Source organism: Drosophila sechellia, chromosome 3R (assembly GCF_004382195.2).
Source record: "Drosophila sechellia strain sech25 chromosome 3R, ASM438219v1, whole genome shotgun sequence".
Lineage (NCBI taxonomy): Eukaryota > Metazoa > Arthropoda > Insecta > Diptera > Drosophilidae > Drosophila > Drosophila sechellia.
In genome coordinates, this window is record NC_045952.1 from 14,877,976 (window position 1) to 14,898,561 (window position 20,586).

General features: G+C 46.0%; 4 protein-coding genes across 10 annotated transcripts; 2 read left to right on the forward strand and 2 right to left on the reverse strand.

The window, feature by feature from the left end:
- The first annotated feature begins 252 nt into the window (after positions 1 to 252).
- Positions 253 to 5,131, forward strand: LOC6606494 (leucine-rich repeat-containing protein 40). 6 transcript variants are annotated; one of them, XM_032722985.1, is made up of 12 exons: positions 253 to 271; positions 974 to 1,329; positions 2,113 to 2,303; positions 2,356 to 2,559; positions 2,739 to 2,862; positions 2,921 to 3,093; positions 3,158 to 3,558; positions 3,617 to 3,943; positions 4,038 to 4,181; positions 4,235 to 4,423; positions 4,497 to 4,682; positions 4,746 to 5,131. In XM_032722985.1, exons 1-12 carry the CDS (start codon positions 264 to 266, stop codon positions 4,849 to 4,851), a joined length of 2,409 nt encoding a protein of 802 aa, XP_032578876.1. In that variant the 5' UTR covers positions 253 to 263; the 3' UTR covers positions 4,852 to 5,131. The 6 variants fall into 6 exon arrangements, with proteins under 6 accessions (XP_032578876.1, XP_032578879.1, XP_032578881.1 ...); XM_032722987.1 differs by lacking the exons at positions 253 to 271; positions 974 to 1,329 and adding an exon at positions 1,770 to 2,051; XM_032722988.1 differs by lacking the exons at positions 253 to 271; positions 3,617 to 3,943.
- Positions 4,866 to 6,321, reverse strand: LOC6606495 (cilia- and flagella-associated protein 36). The gene is made up of 4 exons (XM_002031260.2): positions 6,213 to 6,321; positions 5,950 to 6,158; positions 5,734 to 5,894; positions 4,866 to 5,601 (listed from the first exon to the last, which is right to left on the reverse strand). Exons 1-4 carry the CDS (start codon positions 6,313 to 6,315, stop codon positions 5,148 to 5,150), a joined length of 927 nt encoding a protein of 308 aa, XP_002031296.1. The 5' UTR covers positions 6,316 to 6,321; the 3' UTR covers positions 4,866 to 5,147.
- Positions 6,322 to 6,465: 144 nt separating this feature from the next.
- LOC6606496 (serine/threonine-protein phosphatase 4 regulatory subunit 3) lies at positions 6,466 to 16,452 on the reverse strand. Of its 2 annotated transcripts, none has more exons than XM_032722984.1 (10): positions 16,055 to 16,452; positions 12,320 to 12,719; positions 12,062 to 12,249; positions 11,025 to 11,963; positions 10,775 to 10,952; positions 10,461 to 10,716; positions 10,127 to 10,399; positions 9,926 to 10,038; positions 8,999 to 9,777; positions 6,466 to 8,713 (listed from the first exon to the last, which is right to left on the reverse strand). In XM_032722984.1, exons 2-10 carry the CDS (start codon positions 12,429 to 12,431, stop codon positions 8,615 to 8,617), a joined length of 2,937 nt encoding a protein of 978 aa, XP_032578875.1. In that variant the 5' UTR covers positions 12,432 to 12,719; positions 16,055 to 16,452; the 3' UTR covers positions 6,466 to 8,614. The 2 variants fall into 2 exon arrangements, with proteins under 2 accessions (XP_032578875.1, XP_032578874.1); XM_032722983.1 differs by having other exon boundaries at positions 9,926 to 10,059; positions 16,055 to 16,448.
- A 525-nt stretch (positions 16,453 to 16,977) lies between these two features.
- On the forward strand, positions 16,978 to 20,582 carry LOC6606497 (integrator complex subunit 5). The gene is made up of 8 exons (XM_002031262.2): positions 16,978 to 17,165; positions 17,230 to 18,005; positions 18,061 to 18,405; positions 18,464 to 18,728; positions 18,789 to 19,210; positions 19,267 to 19,911; positions 19,975 to 20,117; positions 20,178 to 20,582. Exons 1-8 carry the CDS (start codon positions 17,059 to 17,061, stop codon positions 20,451 to 20,453), a joined length of 2,979 nt encoding a protein of 992 aa, XP_002031298.1. The 5' UTR covers positions 16,978 to 17,058; the 3' UTR covers positions 20,454 to 20,582.
- Positions 20,583 to 20,586: the final 4 nt, after the last annotated feature.

Here is a 20,586-nt window from a genome sequence, read left to right on the forward strand (position 1 = left end):
TGGGCATGGAGCAAAGACAAGTGGCTCAGCATTTTTGCCGCTTCGGAAAACAAACATTTTCCGAGGGTTGTGGGTGGGTGGTGGGTACACTGTACACTGCACCTAACCAACATTTGTGGTGACTGCCCTCGAACAGCGAAATCTAATACAGCCCAGTGACTGACTTTTGGCGACTGACCTTGCTCCAAGCTAACTGGGTATCTTGTATCTCCCACAGAAGCCGAGGCAGAAGCCAAACGATAGACAAAGGGATCCCCAACCAGATGATGAAGTAAGTACATAGCCTAAGCTCTTAATCTGCTTGTGGATTGCGGATTGCGCACACCCATCACAGACTTAAGTTCACGATCAAATCAATTACGATTCTAGGGTTTATTGAGCAGGTGCACCGTTTTCAAAGGCTGCCGCATTTTGAGGTAAATTGATTCTTATTTCGAATCATATGCAGCTGTGAAATCTAATTGCATTTAAAAAAAATAATTGTGTGAGGGCAAGAAAAGGATTTTGAAATTAAAATGCTTTTACCTATCTGTGCTTAATATAGATTCATTTGGTTTAACATGTGAAATTAAGTTAAATTATATTATGGAATTGGCCAGTGTTTAGGAAATATTTTATAAAAATTAGATATTTTCTTCTTCCTTTTAAAAGGTACTGAGAATCTTCTTAGATAGCATTAATAAAAATGGATACTTAAAATTAAGTTCTTATTCTTAAAAGTATTACAACAAATAACAATAAGCGTTTAAAATTGATGTTAAAAATAAAACTAAATAACGGTCATTCGGGATTTTAAAATAATTACCGTTGAGTTACACACGTCAAGTAGTGTTGTAAAGCGAACGACGAACAGCTGACTGCTGACAGTGAGCCAAAATAAAACGACGCAAAATCTGGACAAACCCGAATTCACCTGTGATTCGGCGGCTTTTTAGCGTCCCACTGACCCCATTTATCCCGTCATCCCTGTCAGCTTCAGCAACGTAGAACTTGGCTCGTTCCGCGGTGCCCAGGAATGTGACCAGGCATCCGCATTTGGCGGCGACTTCGACTTTGGCCATTCCTGCTTCACCCACTACGGCTGTCCCAGCGACATGAGCGACAAAGCCGTCCGAGGACGGGGTAACCTCTCCACCAGCCGGATTACTCGCTGCGCCCAAAGTCCACGCCAAGCCCCAGTGGTCCACTCACCCAGGACAAACTGTGCCTTTCGCCCGATCTTTCACGAGAGGAGCACTCACGAGGACGACCAGGTGCTCACCCAAGAACTGTGGAAGCTGGCGCGGAAATCGGGCACCCTGAATCTTTCCAACAAGGCATTGGCCAGAGGTATGTTCAAAGGGAAGAAGATATGGTCGCAACACTGAAACTCGAACTTCAGTAATACGTTACATTTATAATTCAAATAAAATGAACTTTCTTTTTGAAGAGTAATAGTAGAAATATATAGTCTGTTGATTCGAGTTACAGAAATGTTGTGACTGTATCATCCACTTAAAAGTAGCTACATAAATTGGCGGGTTGCAAGCAGTGGTGACCCAGGAGCAGCTGCGTCGTTGGAAGTCCATGGTCCCACCGAAAACAAGTCAGCCTGCGATTGATCAATGGAGCCCCGGCCTCGTTGACAGCAGCGCCTTGTGGTTCCAGTTCATGTGAGGCAAAAGCGATTTCGATCTCGAACTTGACCCTGGAGGAACCCTAATATGGGGCGAAGCATATTTGCCGCTTCACTGCCCAGCTTGCGGCTCGTAATGATCCATAAAGGTGCTCCAGGAGTGCGTCCGCAGAACAGTCATCGCTTGATTCAGTCTACCCACTGAACTGAGCCACATCGGTTGTGTGAAGCATCAAAGCCAAAGCATCTCCCAAGATTGCGTCCTACAGGAAACAGCTCACCTCGTTCTGTATGTGCGGTCCTTATCCGCGGAGGCGTCGCTACTACCAGATTCGCGAATTCCAGATGGCCTCCTCGGCGGACGAGCTAGAAAGCGAAGATCCGGACGATGAGCTGGAACTGGATGATCCCGAACCTCCGACTCACTCTGAAGACTGTAGTGTAGTGAATTTCCAGGATAAACGTACTCTAATTGACTCGACTTTTTATCATTGCAGTGCCCAAGCGACTGTACGACATTAACGAGGCGGATGCGGACAGCAAGGCCGTAAATCTAGAGGAACTAACGATTAAGGAGGAGGATGCCTGGTGGAACCAAGTGCCATTGAACAACCTGGACCTGAGCTCAAACACCTTAACGCACATATCGCCAAAGATTGAGAATCTGCAATCACTTACCGTGCTTACGGTATGAAATTACAATTACTATTAGTCTTTTTAATTTAAAATCCACATATTAGCTGCACGATAATGCTTTGGTGGAGTTACCACCGGAGATCGGCAAGCTGGAAAAGCTAATGCGTCTTAATGTGAGCCACAACAAGCTCAGCCAGCTGCCCCGTGAGATGTACAGTCTACCGGAGCTGCGGCACCTCAACATCTCGTACAACGAGTTCGACGAACTCAATCCGGACATCAGTGACCTTCACATGCTTGAGTTTTTGGTGAGTTGGGTGGCGGATATAGAAGCTAGTCTAACAGCTTTAAAGATTTTATATTTATACTTTATTGAGTATTATTGTTATGTATGATGAAAATGGTTATGGCGTCTTATCTGACTAATCCCATCCAACATGTATATCCTCCCTTAACAAACTGCTTGCTAATCCACTTGTAACGAAAGGACGGTGGGCATAACAATATTCAATCCCTGCCCGGCGGCATTGGGTTCCTGGTGCGTCTAACTGCGCTCTTGTTGCCCAATAATCACATCAAGGAACTGCCGCCCGATCTTGTTAACATGCGCTGTAAGTGCTGTCCCACCTCAATTATTTGCTAATCCATGTCAAACGATTGCGTTATTAGCTTTGCAAAAGATTGATCTGATGCATAACGACCTGACCAGCTTGCCGGAGGATATGGGCCTGTTGAGAAAGCTGGAATGCCTTTATCTGCAGCATAACGACATACTGGAACTGCCCGAGTTCGAGGGAAACGAGGCCTTGAGCGAGCTACACGCCAGCAATAATTTCATCAAGGTAATCCTTACTGAAATCTTACTTGAAATCTAATCCCAATTATAATAATTATCTTCCATTCCAGATCATACCAAAAGCTATGTGTAGTAACTTGCCACACCTGAAGATACTGGATTTGCGTGACAATAAGATCACGGAGCTGCCCGACGAGCTGTGCCTGCTGCGCAATCTAAACCGTCTCGATGTGTCCAATAATACGGTCAGCGTGCTGCCGGTCACATTGTCCTCCTTGGCCCACCTGATAAGTCTGCAGGTGGAGGGAAATCCCATAAAGACAATCAGACGCGACATCCTGCAGTGTGGCACAACGCGGATCTTAAAGACTCTGCACGATAGAGCTATGGCCAAGGCCAAGGAAGAGGGAGGTGGCATTGACGACGCCTCCACGTCAGCGGGCATCAGTGTTACCCGTTTGCGTGGTGGCCAAATGGACGATGGTGATATACCCGGAAACTTTCCGGATAGGTATGTATCAAGTGCTTTTCTTTCAGCAAGGACGGCACATTGATCTCCGCCGCTGTAGCTTTCACCACCAGCAACAGCAGAACGGATTCCAATGTCATTGTCCATATCCATGCCAGCAGCAGCAAATGCAGCAGCAGTTTTGTGTGTATGAACCGCTCAGAAATTGTCAGCAATATGATCGCCAGACCCAGGGGCACATATATGATCCCGAAAACTACCAGCAGCAGCATCAGAATGCCAGCTTGAGATCACTTTTTGTGCAACAGCAACAGCAGCGAATGGAGTATCCCTATCCAGGTTGCTTTATGTACCAACAGCAGCAGCAACAGCAGTTCTCATATGAACAGGATCCATCCTCTCGCTCAGCTGTCCATCCACGTTGGGTGTAGTGTATCAACAAGTTCCAAAATTTACACACATGTCATCTACTTCATCCATGGAAGCCTTGTAACTAACTTTAATCTCTACTCCACTTGCAGATACAAACTACGACATACACGTACATTAGCTGTCAATCTGGAGGAGCTCACGTCAGTGCCTGACCAGGTGTTCCAGATCGCCAGGGATGAGGGAGTGCATGTGGTGGACTTTGCGCGCAACCAGCTGAGCACTTTGCCCAATGGGTAAGTTTAAAGTTTTAATGAATGCAATGATCTAGAACTATTTGGTTTTTTAGACTGCAGCACATGAAAGATCTAGTCACGGAGCTAGTTTTATCCAACAATGTTATCGGCTATGTGCCACAGTTCATCTCCCAGTTTACACGTATATCTTTCTTGAATTTGTCAAACAATCTGTTGAATGACCTGCCCACGGAGTTTGGTGTTTTGAACACACTGCGTGAACTAAACATTGCAAACAATCGGTGGGTATTGGGAAATATCTTAGTAGTAGTAGCGTAGTAGCTTTATTTAAACTTCCCTCTTGTTTATTTTCAGCTTTCCGTGTATTCCCAACTGTGTGTACGAGTTGCAAGGTCTGGAGATCCTCATTGCCAGTGAGAACCACATAAAAATGTTAAATGTATCGGGTCTGCAGAACATGCGACGTTTGAGCACATTGGATTTGCGCAATAACGATATTGAGACAGTGCCACCAATTTTGGGGAACCTGACAAACATAACGTAAGATCCTTGCTGGGAATATATATTGTTCGGAGCCAAACTTATTTTCCCTGAATATTGCAGTCACTTGGAGCTGGTGGGCAATCCTTTTCGACAGCCCCGCCACCAAATCCTGATGAAGGGCACCGACGCCATCATGTCTTATTTGCGCGATCGCATACCCACATAGAAGAGCAATTCACATCGTTTTCTGAGAAACACTTCACTAGCAATATGTTTATTTTGAGGAATAGCGTAATGGAAATTGATAGATCCGCTCGATCATGCCCACAAACAATCAGTCTATGCGTTGGCTGTTTGTGGACATGGACGAGAGGAGGCGTTACAAGTACAACATACGACACACACCGTGCATCAACCAACCGAACTAGTCTGCATGCCACATTACCTAATGCACGTTGTTAATCCTGGCTGAGCATCTGCAATAAATGGGAATAGTAGGGAAAAAAGTGCGTTCTTTTTCTTTCACTTCTGCTCAACCACTTCGCTGCGCAAGCGCTTGGCAAGATTGCGTCTGAGTTGCAGGGCAGCGTTCTCCTCAGCTTCCAGTGGCGCCGGCATCGAGAGCTCCTTAGTCTGGCCGCCGTTCTCGAGAAGCTGTTGGGCCACCAACGCGGAGCTGGGACGCGCTCCTTCCGGTGCATGTGGAGTACCTCGGGACATGGTCTCCTGCAGTTGCTTTGCACGCGTCTGCTTCTTTATCTCCACAATCTTGTCACGCTGTTGGCGCAGGTACTCCTGCCGCGAGACTACATCACTGGGGTCCACGCGATCCTCCTGCTCGAAGAACAGATTCAGGCGCTGGAACTTGTCGTTGACCAGCTCCAGATTGGGCTCCTGCTCTGGAGCCGCTTCGGGGCTCTCCAGTTCGTCAGACACCGTCTTGGCTATCATTTGCTCCACCTCGGAGGCGGTATCCCTGTTCATGCACAGTATATATATACGATATAGAATAATGACCAAAAAACAAGAAGTATTGATTACTAATTGTCAAAACCCCTACAATTTGGTTGGCAAAGTGCCCACAATTGCATAAGACATCATTACCCACCCTGGATCCGAGCTCGCGTCCGCACTGCGGTCGTCCCCCTCCTCGGCGCCACCATGGGCTAATTGATTTTTCTCTATGAGATCCAGGGCCTGCAACTGTAGTTCCACGTTGCGTTGCGTCATCATGCGTATGAATATCTTCAGATCGTTGGCGGCCCATATCTGGAAGATGACATCTTGGGGACCTGACTGCATGAGATCGTGCGACCGCACTTACCTGCTGGAAAAGCACCTGGTGGAAATGAAAGGGATTCTCGCCCTGACCCTGCTGCCTACCCTCCAGACAGGCCATTTCGAACTGCTCCGGTGATATCTGCATCTCCTCCATGAAGCTGCCCAGCATGTAGTCCACCAGATTCTTGTATTCCTCGTGTATCTGCAGTATGTCCGGATTGTTCTCATCCAACTGCTGGTTGGGATCGAAGACTGCACCAAATCCCTGCGTTACTGGCGATTACATATTCTGAGTGGACTTCTCACCTAAGGACTTTTGCTCTATGAACGTCTGGAGCGGAGCATTCCAAATGGGCCCGTGCAGGAAGCACACGAGCGAATCGAAAACCCAGGAGTCTTCCACCGACATTTTAGCTACAACTGAAAGAAGTGACTAAACTGCATAGTCAACATTTGTTTGGTCCTTGAATCGGTTGCCATGGCAAGTGAAAAACCACCCACCACCAAACACCTGACAGTCAGGTGTTTGCTATATTGAATAAAATAACAACTTGAGAGCTTTGCCATTTGTTTCTGTTTAAAAACTATTAAAAACTATTATTTAATTTACTCATAATAATAATATAGAGTTATATATATCGCATTTTACGCACGGATGTTTAAACAACTAAATAAAATATTCAAATTATAGACGTAATGGGTATGTGTTAGGATTAGGGATTAGACAGCATATCATATACAATACACGGATTCATATAAATACTATGTATAAACTATAGTTTTGTCGCTTTACGTTTACGCTTAGTTTTCGTTATCGTTTTCATTATCATTTTGTTTTGTGTTCCTTTCTGTTTCATGTTGTTCATTCGTGTTAATGCTGCTCAATCAAACAAACAAAAACATCAACTTGGAAGGACAAATGTTTGGATACACGTATCCCCATCTATTTTATTGGTGTATCATAGGTATTGATCGTGGACTTCGGGAGTGGGAACGATCGGTTGCTCGGGGGAAACCGTTTGCAGTGACAAGTTCTTTAAACACTAAAATAAATAAATGTAGTACAGTACGCAAAGCACATGGCAAATACGATTATTAACAAATAACTTTATTACTTTCTGTCAGCTGTGGGATGTCAATTGGTTTCAGTGTGTGAGCGAGCGCATGAGTGTGGATTTTGGGTTGGATTGGATTGGTTCCAAGTGAGTCCTACTACATTCGTTAAATACAAATTAATATTATAGTTAAATATGAAAAAAACTTACTCGAGAACTCAAGAAGACTATTTTACTTAAGACTTTATTTTATTGTTATCTCTGCTTGCTGATGTCTGTTTGCCCCACATTAGTTTAATTTTACTTCCTATTTGTTATCATTATCATTAATAATTTATTGATGTGTGTTTCAATAATGCAAGGATAGCGCAACAATTGTTTGTAATTACACAGTCAATTACACAGACAACACATCTCAAGACTCTGGATTTCGAACAGCACGATAATGTGCAAAAATTTCGATATTTCCAAGTGCAAATATATGCGTTTAATGTCGGCGTCAGTGGTGCAAGGGCAGTTATCAACTAATCGCGTATTGAGACTGACTAAATTATATACAAGGTTCATTGGGTTCAAGTGTTATCTGCCTTTAACTCAAGGGGCTGCTGCTGGCTAACAAACTTCGTAAAGTTGGCCCTGACAATCTGGTTGATATTCAGAAAACAATCGCAATCACACAAAAACACAAGCAATCCTAATGGAAAACACATTTCGCTGCTGTGGGAATAGTTTAAATTTTAAAATTAAAAACATCTATTTACAGCACTGCTTGCAATCGAAACTTTCATAAAATACTTTCGCGATAAGAATTATTTAATCAAATTGTCAGTTGAAAACAGCGCTGTTTGTGATAGTACAATTGGCAGAAAATCCATCCTCACTGGTAAGAAGGATCGTAAAAATGGTTAAGTCTAAGCTTTAGAACTAAATACACCCTTTTGCAATTGTTATTTAAATATCGACACGAAAGTATTGCACAAACATTCTGGGCCAGCAGCCAACTTCACAGGATCTGTTAACTCATACGATCTCATACGATAGACAATGCAAATGGATGTGCTGGCGGGCTGTATACAAATGTCCTTCACCACCTGACCGCACCTCCATTGCTGCCGCTGCTGCTGTTCATCTCAGTTTAGAGGGAAGGAGGGTTGTTTAACTACTAAATACACTTTATTTTGGTTTGTTTCGTTAATGCTTTGCTTTGCCAACTTTCGAACAACACGCACTCAACGACATCTCTGCCTGTGGATGCTGATCAGTTATAGTTATCTGTTTTTTCATATGCATATATATTTGAATATATATATATATATATATCTATATGTAGTTATTTAATTTAGTAAAGTAAGATTTATAATTTCTCGTTTACTTTAGGTGTTTTTTGCTTCTCCTTTAAAATAAATTTTATGCTAAAATTTAAATTTATGCTTTCTTGTTCGATCTTACATCGTACGGCTATCTGCTTGTTTGCCTACTGTGCTGTATGTCGTTGCCGCCAATGCAATCCTAACATTCGTTGGTGTTGGTGTGTGGGGGTCTGTATGTTGTGTGTTGTTTGTTGCTTGTTGTTTGTTGTTTGCCGTGGTTTCTTGTATTCTGTTATGTGTGTACTAATTTATAATTGATGCCGCTGTGATCGTCATCGGCCAACTATGCCAGACGCGCGCGCTTTTGTGCTTGTGGCCCCTCGGAGTACTCGTCCTCCTCGTAGTCTTCTTCGCCAGAATCACTCTCGTAGTCCACTAGACCCTGTTTATGGTAACGAAAATCATATAATTAATGCATGTACACATTTGTTATTCATACGTAGCGCTACTTAAACTTCTTATAAAACTCGTGCACCTTAATCGTCATAGAATAGAAGGTATTTTGGAATTTAAGCTTTTTATTTAAATATTTTCCAATGCTCCTTTAGTTACAATTTAAACATTGATTCATTATGGGCAAAATAAAGCACGCATCTTGAGGACTAAATCCATAATAGTACTACATAAAACACCATGACATTCCCATTTTATGGATTCCACAACTTACCTTTTTGGCCGTCGTCTTGTCCGCCTCGCTGCTGGCACCTTCCGTGCTGTTAGCATCTTGCTCCCCACTGACCGGGCTGCTGGCGTCATCGCTGGGCGGCAACTGGGCGTCGGCGTTCTCGATATCCGGACTGGACACAGCCGGAGCGGGCGAAATGCTCGGCGAGCTGTTTGTTGCCGCCGTCGCCGTCGCCGTCACAGAGGCCGCCATGGCTGTGGCGATCGTTGAGAGAAACTGTGATGCTGCCACGGCGGCTACTGTCGCCGAATCGCATAGCGATGCTGCGGCCGATGAGCCGGGCGGCGAGGACGATGACGACGAGGATGAAGACGATGACGCCGATGAAGAGGACGTCGAGGCTTCCAGAGACGAGGATGACGAAGTGGGCGATGCACTGGCGGCGGCCGATTGTGACAGCTCCAACTCCTGGCTTTGAGGCGCTTCCACGCTGCTCAGCTGCTGTTGTAGCTCCGCGATCTCGGGCTGTGTCTGTTGCTGGAATGGGTTCTGCTGCTGCTGCTGTTGTTGTTGCTGGTGGTGCTGAAGCGCAATATTTGCAGCGGCAGCCAAATGCACCGCCGCCTGCGTCTGCTCGTCGGCGGAGATGGCCTCGGGGCTACTGCTGCCGCTGGCCACCGGTGCACCTGACGTGGCGGATGTGGCAGTGGATGACGCGGTGGTGCTCAGGCTTCCCAACAATCCACTGTGCGGCGACGTGCTGTGTGGCGGAGAGGATTTCTGCTGGTTTTGCGTTTGCGGGCCATTCTTTTCGCTGACGGCTGCAAGTTGAGATTGGAATATATTTACAATGCAACAATGTTACATAAACATAATGAAAGTTTTTTGAATCTAAGCAAAAAAGATATTCGCTACCAATATATATTGGTAATATTGGTAATGCTAAAACGATTATAATTTAGTACTTACATTTCATGACATTGTTGTATGTGTCGATTTCCTCAGTGAAATCATCCTCCTCGTTGAACCACATTTCCTCTTCCTCCTCCATTTGCCGCTGATCCCGACGAAACCGGCCACCGCTACGGATGATGGGCAGGCCACTTTAAGATAATACAGCCAAATATTTTCACTTTGTGTTGTAGCACAAGGCGCTGCAGCAAAACTTACCCGTCAGTTCGGTTTTCCATCTTGTCGCGGTCCTTAAGCCGATCCTGGTACTGATCGTAGCGATTCTTCAAGTACTTAAATGTCTGCACGTATTCGATTTCATCAAATATCTTGCTGAAGTTCTCCACGAAGTAAACGCACAGAGTGCGGATATCCTCGAGTTTTATAAACTCAAACAGCTCCAGAATGGCTGACTCCAGAAGGTTGTAACGGCCGTTGTTGCGAATGAAGGCATCTACCACCGGCGCAAACAGATTGCACTTGACAATGTGTCTGTAAATAAGGATTCACCAATGTCATATTGTTTAACCATAAGAGTTTTTGGGACGCTTACCTATTGTAAAACTCATCTTTAAGTGCAATTATCTTGCGCAGTAATCGCAGAGCGCCGAGGACAAGGAACGTATGTGTGCTCTTCATTAGCACCAGTATTCGCTTGAGGAGATCCTTTTGCAACAAAAAGTTTTTGATGTGATAACTGTGGTGTTCCACGCAGAACGAGAGAATGTCCAGGACGATTCCCAGCAGCTGGGCCGTCTGATAGTCCTCGTTTTGCGGACGGTCGCCTATCGTGTTAAGTATCACCGGAGCTATAACCCATAAAGCAGTTAGTCTCTAGGAATATGCTGGTAGAGTAATCGCACTTACCCACTAACGTTTGCACACTGTATTTGTAAAAGAAGTTGAGAAAATCGCCCTTCTCGGTGAGCATGTTCTCCGGCTCCAACAGAATCTTGACGATACCCATTAGCTGCACCGCGATTCCAAGCTCCGGCTCCGAGTCATTCAGCATTTGTTCGATGGCAATGTTCAGTAGCATACGCTCCTGGTGTGACAAAAAAGATTCATGTAAATCATAGATATATCTAGACTATCTTAATGTTCCAGGTTAACTTACCACTTCTGGCCGATTGGCCTGGTTGAGCGTGTAATTGCGCACTACCAGCGGCGAGAACTCTACGATGGCCGTGAGGATGTCGATGGAGGCCGATTTGGTCTTCTTGTCGTTCATCACGAGAGTGAGTTCCAGCGCCTGCAGAATGCCTAGGCAGGTGAGAGTTTTGTAGAACGAGTCCTTGCCCTGCGGCTGCAGGTTCTGGGCATAGTTGCAGAACTCCTTCAGGAAGAGGACTGTGTCGCGGCGTTTCGCGTCTCCGGTGGTGGGATCGGTGAGAACCGCAAACACATCCAGGAGATACCGTTCGTCGTCCTGGATCATCGTGACAATCTCCACCTTGTTAAAGAAGATGAAGCTGGACAGGGTGTTCAGCATGTTGTCTTCGACAAAGACCGATGGTGTGGGCAGGATAATGTCCTGGATGTACTGCACCCGGAACGTCTGGTGAATCTTAGCCAGCAGGTCCAGGTTTTTAATCGGCACCGCCTCGCGGAACTTGGCTAACTGCTTCAGATACTGTCGATGCTTCTTGGGCTGAGACACACTCGGATCGTACTCCAAGCACCCGACCACATCAAAGATGGTATCATCCGCAAACATAATCTCAAAGAGCGCGTTCTTATTTAGCAAGAAGATGTTCTTGAAGATCTCGAAAAGGTGGTGCAGGCCCTCAGTATTGTCCAGGTCCTCACACACGTGGAACAAGTTCAGCAGCTTCTTGATATAGCTCTCCGACTCCAGTGCCATCGACAATTTTTCCTTTCGCAGCGGCGTGGAGAGACAGCTTTGTATCGTTTCCGAGATGTCCTCCAGCCGGGAAAGCTCGCAGGGTGGTAGCTCAATGGGTGGCGCAGTATCCGACATGTCCTCAAACCGCTCATCCTCAGACTCTTCGACGATGTCTTGAGTTATTTCTACAGATGGATCCTTGCCTTGCACCTGCAAAATTTTTAGTTGGCAATTGATGTGAAAACCATAGTTTATTGATTTATAGATAAGCACATTATAACTGCATCTGCTTATTCAACGACGCTTACCTGACATATCTTTTCCCATATTTCGTCGCAGCCTGCCTTTTCCTGGAAACTCAGGGCCAGATCAAAGTTATCGCCCTCGGACCACACGATCAGCGTGTCCTGTTGCTTCTGGTATGCGGTGTCCGGTTGTATCTTGCTCTCCAAAAGCAGAGATCCATCGGATTCGGCTCGCACCAAAAGCGAGATGCCTGTAAGTTGTTAGTGAGGAATATGAAACTTAGATCACATCGCAAGGCTTCATTAACTTCGTTATCCCACCTTTTAGTCTTTCCACATAGGTGGATGACACGTGGCCAGTGCCACGATCATCCCATTGCCGTTCCGCATTCAGCGCGTACAGCTTGACGCGTCGGCGGGTGTCGGTCGTCATGATGATGTTGCTCCTTGCTGTGCTTCTGCGGTTCTACTCGCTGTTGGTGCCCTTGGGATTCGTTTGAATTTCGATCAGGACTATGAATGCGAGTGCCTGCGGCTTGGAACCGTTCCTCTGGCTAGGGACTATTGGCTAGGCTATGCTACTTAGCTAATTTAAATTAGGATCTTGAATTTAAAATTCAAAGGATTCGGCTAATCTCTATGCTTGACTTCTATATCCATGTTATTCTTGCACTCCAACGCCGGGTGGGGTCTGATGGGATGGGCGCACGACGAGACTGCACTGCAAGTTAGGAAAATAAAACAATTAAAAAAAAATGTTCAAATAGCATAAAATATTTAAAAACACTACTTCTTCGAAATTCTTTTTTTATGGGTTTATAATCCCATTTTTAATGACAGTAAACGCGGATGTTGCTTGTTATCTAAAAATCATGTATGCATGCATCAGGTACTTTAATATTTTCAACACCATAATTGCCTTTAATTTACAGGCTTTGGATCTCCAAAATAATTTGTATTTTTTTTTTTGCATTAACAAAGCTCAGAAATTTCTTTCAAACTCTTATGAAATTGTTAGCCCAACGTCATACAAAAATTGGATTATTCGTGTGCTAATGCCGCAAAAGGGTGAGGTTAAGGTATCCAAGTGCATCTTATATCTTATCTTGGGGCCTTTGCAACACTTCATGGCGAAGATTGCGATGAATGAAAATGTGAAAGCTACGTTCGATGGGCGTGTGTGTGAGTGTATTTTCGGGAGAAAGATGTGCGATGAGAGAGAAGCCGAGAGAAGACCATGCCAGCAAAAATGCGAAATGCAAAAAAAATGAAGAACAGAAAAGAAAAGAAATGTGCTTGTGCCCGGTATGTTTACAAACATTTAGCGTTTTCCATTAGATCTAGGCCTTCCGCAGTGCGCGCGTGTATCTGTAAATGTATCCGTATCTGTGCGAGTGGGTCTACTATGCATATAGTATACACTACATCTGAGCCACTATTATCGCTGCGCTTTCGCCCCACAGCGAAAGCAAACACGCGCGCGAAGAAAACAAACAGCGGCGAGGGCCAGAGAGCGGGTGACTCAAGACGAGGGAGGGGAGTAATCTATCCATTCTCGTACACAGAAAAAAAAACTGTAAATAAACTAATATCAAATCCATATTTTCATTTATGCACAGTTAACAATCAGTCCACTATTTCGTTATCTGCACGGCGAAAATCAATGGAGAAGTGTCTGAGTAAACAGAAGTGGCAAAAGCTACGTCATCGTTGAAGAGCGCCACCTCAATGTTGACTGTCCACCGCAAACATTTACGTCACTCTAGATCACCCAACCGCTCACCACCGCCCACCGCCCGCCGTGCCACCCGGCCAAGGTTGCAAGACGTCGGGGAAAATGCGTGCTGCGCTGTTTCGAAGCGATTTGCACAGCGATTAAGTTCCCACTTCCATGGCATTTCCAATAAAGCACTGATAACGCCCTCAGGAGAATTGAAGCCCGGGCCGGAGAGCCTGAGTATCTCAATCTGAATCTGAATCGGAATTGGTACCAAAACAAAAGTAGCAATTCAAAACAAACGTAGCGAGCGGTTTGGTTTACGCAATCAGCTGCGAAAAACACGAGAATGCTCATATGTACATACCATAAGTGTGTCCAAGTGCCGCACAGCGCCACAGATTTCGTTGATTATAAATTTTTATTAATAACCAGCGGCCGCAGAAGGTTGCCAAAGTGCCGAGAGCAAATCTGTGTGCGAAATATAGAGCTCTGGAGTCGAGTCATCAATAAAGTCCGGCAAATATGACAACTTGGCAGTGTTTTTTCGCGACAGCAACAATTAGTTTTTATAGGGAAGTTAGTAAGAGATACAGTTGCGAACAAGTCGGTGGCCTTTTTGACTCTATTTCGCTACTACTACCTAGTTAATAACACGTGTGCAAATCGTATTATGAATCACTAGACCTCTTTTATTCAAAGCATTTTCGTTAGGATTGTAGATTAGAGTCTTAGCATGTAGTAATTAAATTCGTAGTAGAATTAAGTTGAGGTTATAACAGACAAAACATACAAACTAAGATAGAAAATTGGCCTATCAACAAGTTTACATCTGATTAGGTATAGTATTAAAACTATGAATAACATTTAGGAAGGTAGCAGGAAATTTAGAAATATTTCCATGACCTACAAGGTTGTCAATTTACTAGCACCTTTAAATATCACCGGCAATTCATCTGGTGTGAATACAAATAATGCAACTATGCTCCATCATTTCAACCGCAACTGTAAATGGATAATTGGAGTCTCGCTGCTCTCTTCCTGTTCTTCGCACACATACACACGCATGGGCGCGAAAGCTGCAAGTGTCCGTGTGAAGAAGGAGCAGGCGAAGAGGTGGGAAGGCAAAAGCTAAGGATGCAGGACTTCATAAGGAAGTGGTTCGCATATCCCTTTCGTTATCTTCTTACTTTCGTCTCCAGCAATGAAACTCCATGAATTGGGGGAGACTGAATCTAACGATTGCGAACGCGTTGTATCTTGTTTTTGCATGCATGACAATGTGTGCAGAATACGCGCGCGCTCACACACTAAACCTCTCGCACAACCGAAGGCGTGTGTGCATGTATGCAATTTTTTGGGGTGGTATTGGCGGTGAAGAAAGGAGGGCGGGTGGAAGTAAGGGAAAGAGACGGGCGGAGAACTCGAAAATGTAACAAGTAAACACAGCTAATTTCGTTTTTTTTTTATTGTTAATTTTTGATTCTGTTTTTTTGTTGATGCCCAACAGTTGATGTATTTTCATACGCGATACACACACAACGCGCTACAGACACTCGGACGCACACAGACACAGCGTCTGGCAAGTACATCGCTTTTTGGGCCGTCTCTTTTGCGGTTCATTCAATAAAATTATTGCGAATGGCAGGCGCAAAACAGAATCGCAAAAATTGCAGTGTATTGTGGGAAAGAAGAGGCGTGTGGTAAAGAAAAATGCCGTCTCCCCACCACACACAGTCACACACATGCACGCAATTTAGCTCGCTACACGCGCCACTCACACTCTGCAATGTTTTTGTTGTTGATGCAAGCCGATTTTGTTTTGATTTGATACTTTATTTATGTATACATAATATTTAGGAGCAGCGCATTTCCTCGATATTCGCTGGCGATTTTGCATTTCATTGAAACGCACACAAAACGCAGGGAAAAGAAAAACAGACGACGGCAAACTCACCTCGAACACACGCACACCTACAAACCACACACAGCGGAGAGCGAGCAAATTCAACACGACGGTATGCGTTGTTGCATAAAGTGCGATAAAAGGGGAGACACCGAAAGAGGCAAATCAGTCAAGTAGTATTCAAAATCGGGATCCAATATGGGCTATTGCCGGGATATATAGTCCGATTCCCTGGCAAGGCCGCAAATCCTCCACGGAGTACGTGAGAACACACCGTCGGTCACATTCACAGTAAAATTCAAACACACACACACTCGCACGCAGACAACACAGAAGCCGCAAGAGGGCAAAAGAGAGTGGGAGAGAGAGAGAGAGCAGCAAAGGGAGAGAGAGAAAGAGCGCGGGGGCAAAAACCAAAAAGTTATACACTCACGCTGCAATTCCTTGTTTCTGTTTCTGGCGTTTTTCGCTTTTAGTGCTTCGCACGCTGGCTGCATTCGATCAGTTTATATACAATTTTCTCTTGCGCATATTTATTGGGGGATCACGAGTTAGTTTTCGACCAATATATCTTCCCGGATAATTGTGATTTTCGCTATTTTCCGCGGACCGACGCTAGAGCGTTGGTCTGACCACGACGATAATATCTGCGTATCGATACTCGGCCAGAGAGTACAGCGATAGTTGCATTTGACGAGAATGTGAGCTGTTATCGATATCAAGCTCTAGCACCTCTGTGACGCCACCATTGTTATGGTACTCTATTAACACATACTTGACAAAACTGGAGCACCTTGAATGAATTTATGTACAAATCAGAGCAGGAAAAGGCATACAGCACCACAAACTGTGGGACAGATTCGCCGCGGCGACGCCATGTTGTCTTTCGCTCTTGATTCGCCGCAAAAGAGTGTGCAATAATGCACGAACTGTCTTTGGTGTTACCGTTTTTCGCACTCCGTACTGTTACGATAATATTTTAAAATAAAAACACGTTTAATATTATCTAATTAAAAAATACAGCTATATGTACATTTAATTCTAATCAATAAGAGCAAACAGTTTGATACACAGTAATTACATGCTCGATTCAAAAGTTAGTATTGTAGTAAACACATAATTCCGACTTCCAATCTGTACCAGCTTAATTTAAAGTGTCATCTTAAACTAATCTAAGGTGATAGTTAAGTATGAATGTAGTACCATTATGGAGTGCTACGATATTTATTAGTCTGTTAATTTTATGATTTTCAGAGTTTAAAGAATTTCGAATTTTCTGCCGCTTCAGTGTGGCCAGGTGACGGCAGATTCTAAATGCACGCAGTTGTCCCCAGTCGTTTTGGTATTCCGAGTGGAAGACTCGGCGACCCTCTGCTGCGATGCATTTGCTCACTTGGCCAACATCGGTGCTGCGTTCCCGATGCCTAGGACGACAAAATGCTGCGCCAGAACCTGTTGGATCAGCTTAAGCACTTCATAGAGACGGTGAGCAATGGGCACAGTTGTCCGCAGCTGCTGACCAGCCCCAATCTCATCAAGCTCGCGTGAGTAGCAGCCGCAGTGGTTAATAAAGATGCCCGTAGTAAACAAATCCATGGATCTTTGCAGGCTGGGATTCTTGGAGGAGCTGCCCGCCACGCGAGACATTGTGTTCGAGTACTTCGCCCTGCTGGCCGAGATCAGTGTGCAGCTGTATGTGTCGCCGGAGATGGCGGACCCAAAGACCGGTATGCCGGTGTCCCAGGTGAAGCAGGCCGGGAATCGCCAGCAGCAGCAACGTGCTCCGGAATACGAGGCCTTCAATCTGGTGAAGACGGCGCTGCAGAGTCTGGTGTGGAAGGGACCACCCGCCTGGTCGCCGCTCATCGCCAACTGGAGTCTGGAACTGGTGGCCAAGCTGTCCGATAAGTACACCCAGCGGCGGATGACCATCACGGCCAGCTGCAACTATTGGTTGGAGTGCAGCGCCATGCACGGGCTGATGACCCTCATAAATAGTTGTTTCCGGAAGTTAACCCAACCGGAGGAGGAGGCCTGCGTGGAGATCATGCTCAATGCCTTTCACCGGTTTCCTATGACCTTCGACTGGATTGTGGCCAGATTGGGCGGCTGCTTTCCTTACAAGATCATCATGCAGATTCTACAATGCGGCATCAAGCGATTCGTCGATGACTATCGCTGCCACCTGGACTCGGAGGCGGGCATCCTGGATTATATGACCTCGTGCCACGAACAGCACCTGAGGGCCGCCTTCCGTGAGATGCTTAGGGAGGGATTCGCACCGAAGAAGCCGCTGGACGTGGCCGTCGTTCCTTTTCTGCTGATCACCACCAACTACTCGGACACTATCCTGCAGAGCTTGGTCAATGTGCTAGTCGAAATCTGTAAGTACTAGTTGAATAAAGAGATATATTATTTCTCTAACACAATGTCATGCAGATACCGAGGACATGTGCGAGGTGATAGTGCAGAAGTCGCCGTTGTGGCTGAGCAACAAGATGTTTGCCGGCATGCAGCCCACGCTGAATAATGCAGTGCTCCGCCTGAACGAGCGTGGAGCGACGTTGCTGCTAACGGCAGGTAAAATGGCCGAGAAGTATGTTTGGTGCCAGGATTTCCTGGACAACTCGATGCAGGAGCTGGAACAGTGGGTGCTCAACCAGCGGAACTTCCCGCTGCTGGCCGATCTGGCCTACGAGGAAACAAAGTACATGCTGTGGAAGAGCTGCCTCAGCACCAATCTCTTCGAGCAGCAAACAGCGGTGAGATTACTGCTGGTGGTCTGTGAGTAGAAAGTTTTTCAGATATTGAAATGGCAGACTTTACCAACTATATTTTCTAGCATCCCAGCATCCGAATATTTACTACCAAACTATATCGCAACTTCTAAAGAAGTCGTATGCTCAGAATCCCAATGGCATTGGCGCACTAATTCGCTTGCTTGGCGGACAAAGCGGCATGGTTAACTTCCCGGGATTCACGCCAGGTTTCAAGATGGTTTTGGAGGACATCACGTTGGATGTTCAAGTTAACAATCGATTGCCAGTTCCGCCGGGCACACCCACAGAAGCCTTCAATACTTTCTCCAACCTAAACATACTTGCCAGGTAATTATTACAATTGTTAGATATGTATGCTTAGTATTTCAACTTTTTAATCTCCGCCAGGATGCACAAGAGCAAGAACGTGGCTCCGTACATTAAGGCGCAGCATTTGAACCAAGCCCTCAACGAATGTCTTCCCAAAATCCTTCAAATCTTCGAATGCACCGTCAACAAACTGGTCCTGAGAATGGACAGGGATGCCGCCGAGCGGATTGCGGAGAAATTCAAGGCGCAGCAAAGTAAAAATAACAATAACAACAATGAATTGTGCAATGGCAAGGATTACGGAAAGCGCACGAAACTTGAGCCGGGAGAAGATAATGTGGACGATGAGGACGCTATCCGCATGCGCTTGGCCCATCTCATTGTGGATCTGTTGAACAACATTGAAGCCGGCAGCCGAACCACTGTCCTACGCACTCCATTAGTCCTCAAGCTGGCCACGCTAAGCGTAAAGTACTTCTTTGTGGGCTTAACCGAGAAGAGTAAGTAATAGTTGCTCCTAAGCTCTGCCCTTTATATTAACCATATATCATTGTAGCTGTGATCCGTCGAGCGGCGGCTTCGCATCGCTCCTACACGCTGTTGCAGAGGCAGTGTTCCGCCCGGAAAATCGCGAGAACCGTCTGCCTGCGCGAGCTGGTGGAGCGCGCGCTCTTTTATCACGGCCACTTGCTTGGTCAGCTGGAGGTGTATCAACGCGACGAGCTTGAGATACCCGAGCACGAACACCTCATTCTGCAGAATCTGCACACCAGCTCTGGCGCCAACTCGAATCGCTCCGTGCTGCATTCCGGTATTATAGGCAGAGGTCTGCGACCAGTGCTGCCCCCCAGCGAGCGGAACTGCGATGCGGAGAAGCAGGCGCTGTATCTTAAGGCATTGAATGCCTGCTGCGCCGATCTGGAGAAGCCCAACAACGTGGAGGGCTACTCGCTGGTCTCGCTGCTGCTGGTCGAGCTGGTCTCCACGGATGTCATGTACAACGGCCTGCCCTTTCCGGACGAGGAGTTCACGAGGGTCACAATGGAGCGGGATATGCTAATTAGGAGAGCGTTCATCAACTCCCCAGTGCTCTGGGCGGTTTTGGGACTGATCGCCGGTCATAGGCCGGCGCTTTGCTACTCCTCCGTGCTACTGCGCGCACTGTGCGCCACCTGCTTGCATCACTGGCGAGGCAAGAATGGTGAGCTTGTTACTTTCCTCGCTTATTTCGATTGATGCACTTAATCATGTTGCCCGTTTGCAGTCAATCGATTCCAGCCCACTGCTGCGAACGATGAGCTGATGCTGTGCACCAAGAAGATGCTGCAACTGCTGGCTATGAGCCAACTGATTCCGCCTCCACTCACCAATCTGCATCTCATCATCGAGCACTTTGAGTCGGCAGAGGTAAGATATATTATTTCCTCAAACTTTGTAGTAGCACCAACCAATGTATGACATTTCCAGATCGCCCTGCTGCTGCGCGAGTGCATCTGGAACTACCTTAAAGATCACGTGCCCTCGCCGGCGCTGTTTCACGTGGACAACAACGGACTGCACTGGCGCAACACGAAGCTGGCCAAGGTGCCGCCGCAATACGTGGACCCGTTGCGCCATCTAATGCAGCGCAAGCTGTCCACCCTGGGCCCCCACTACCATCAGATGTTCATCATGGGCGAGCTGATGGAGGGCGACTCGGAGCCAGATCCGACGGCCCGGCTGCAGATCGTTGAAATAGATTAAGCAAAAGTAGTTAGCTAGCCTAATGTTGTAGTGTGAGCATGAGCGTGTGTGCATGGGTTAATGGAGCGTCTGCGATTGTTGAGTGTGCAATGTGCGAACTAAATGCAGTGTTTGTATTTTGATATTCAATGGG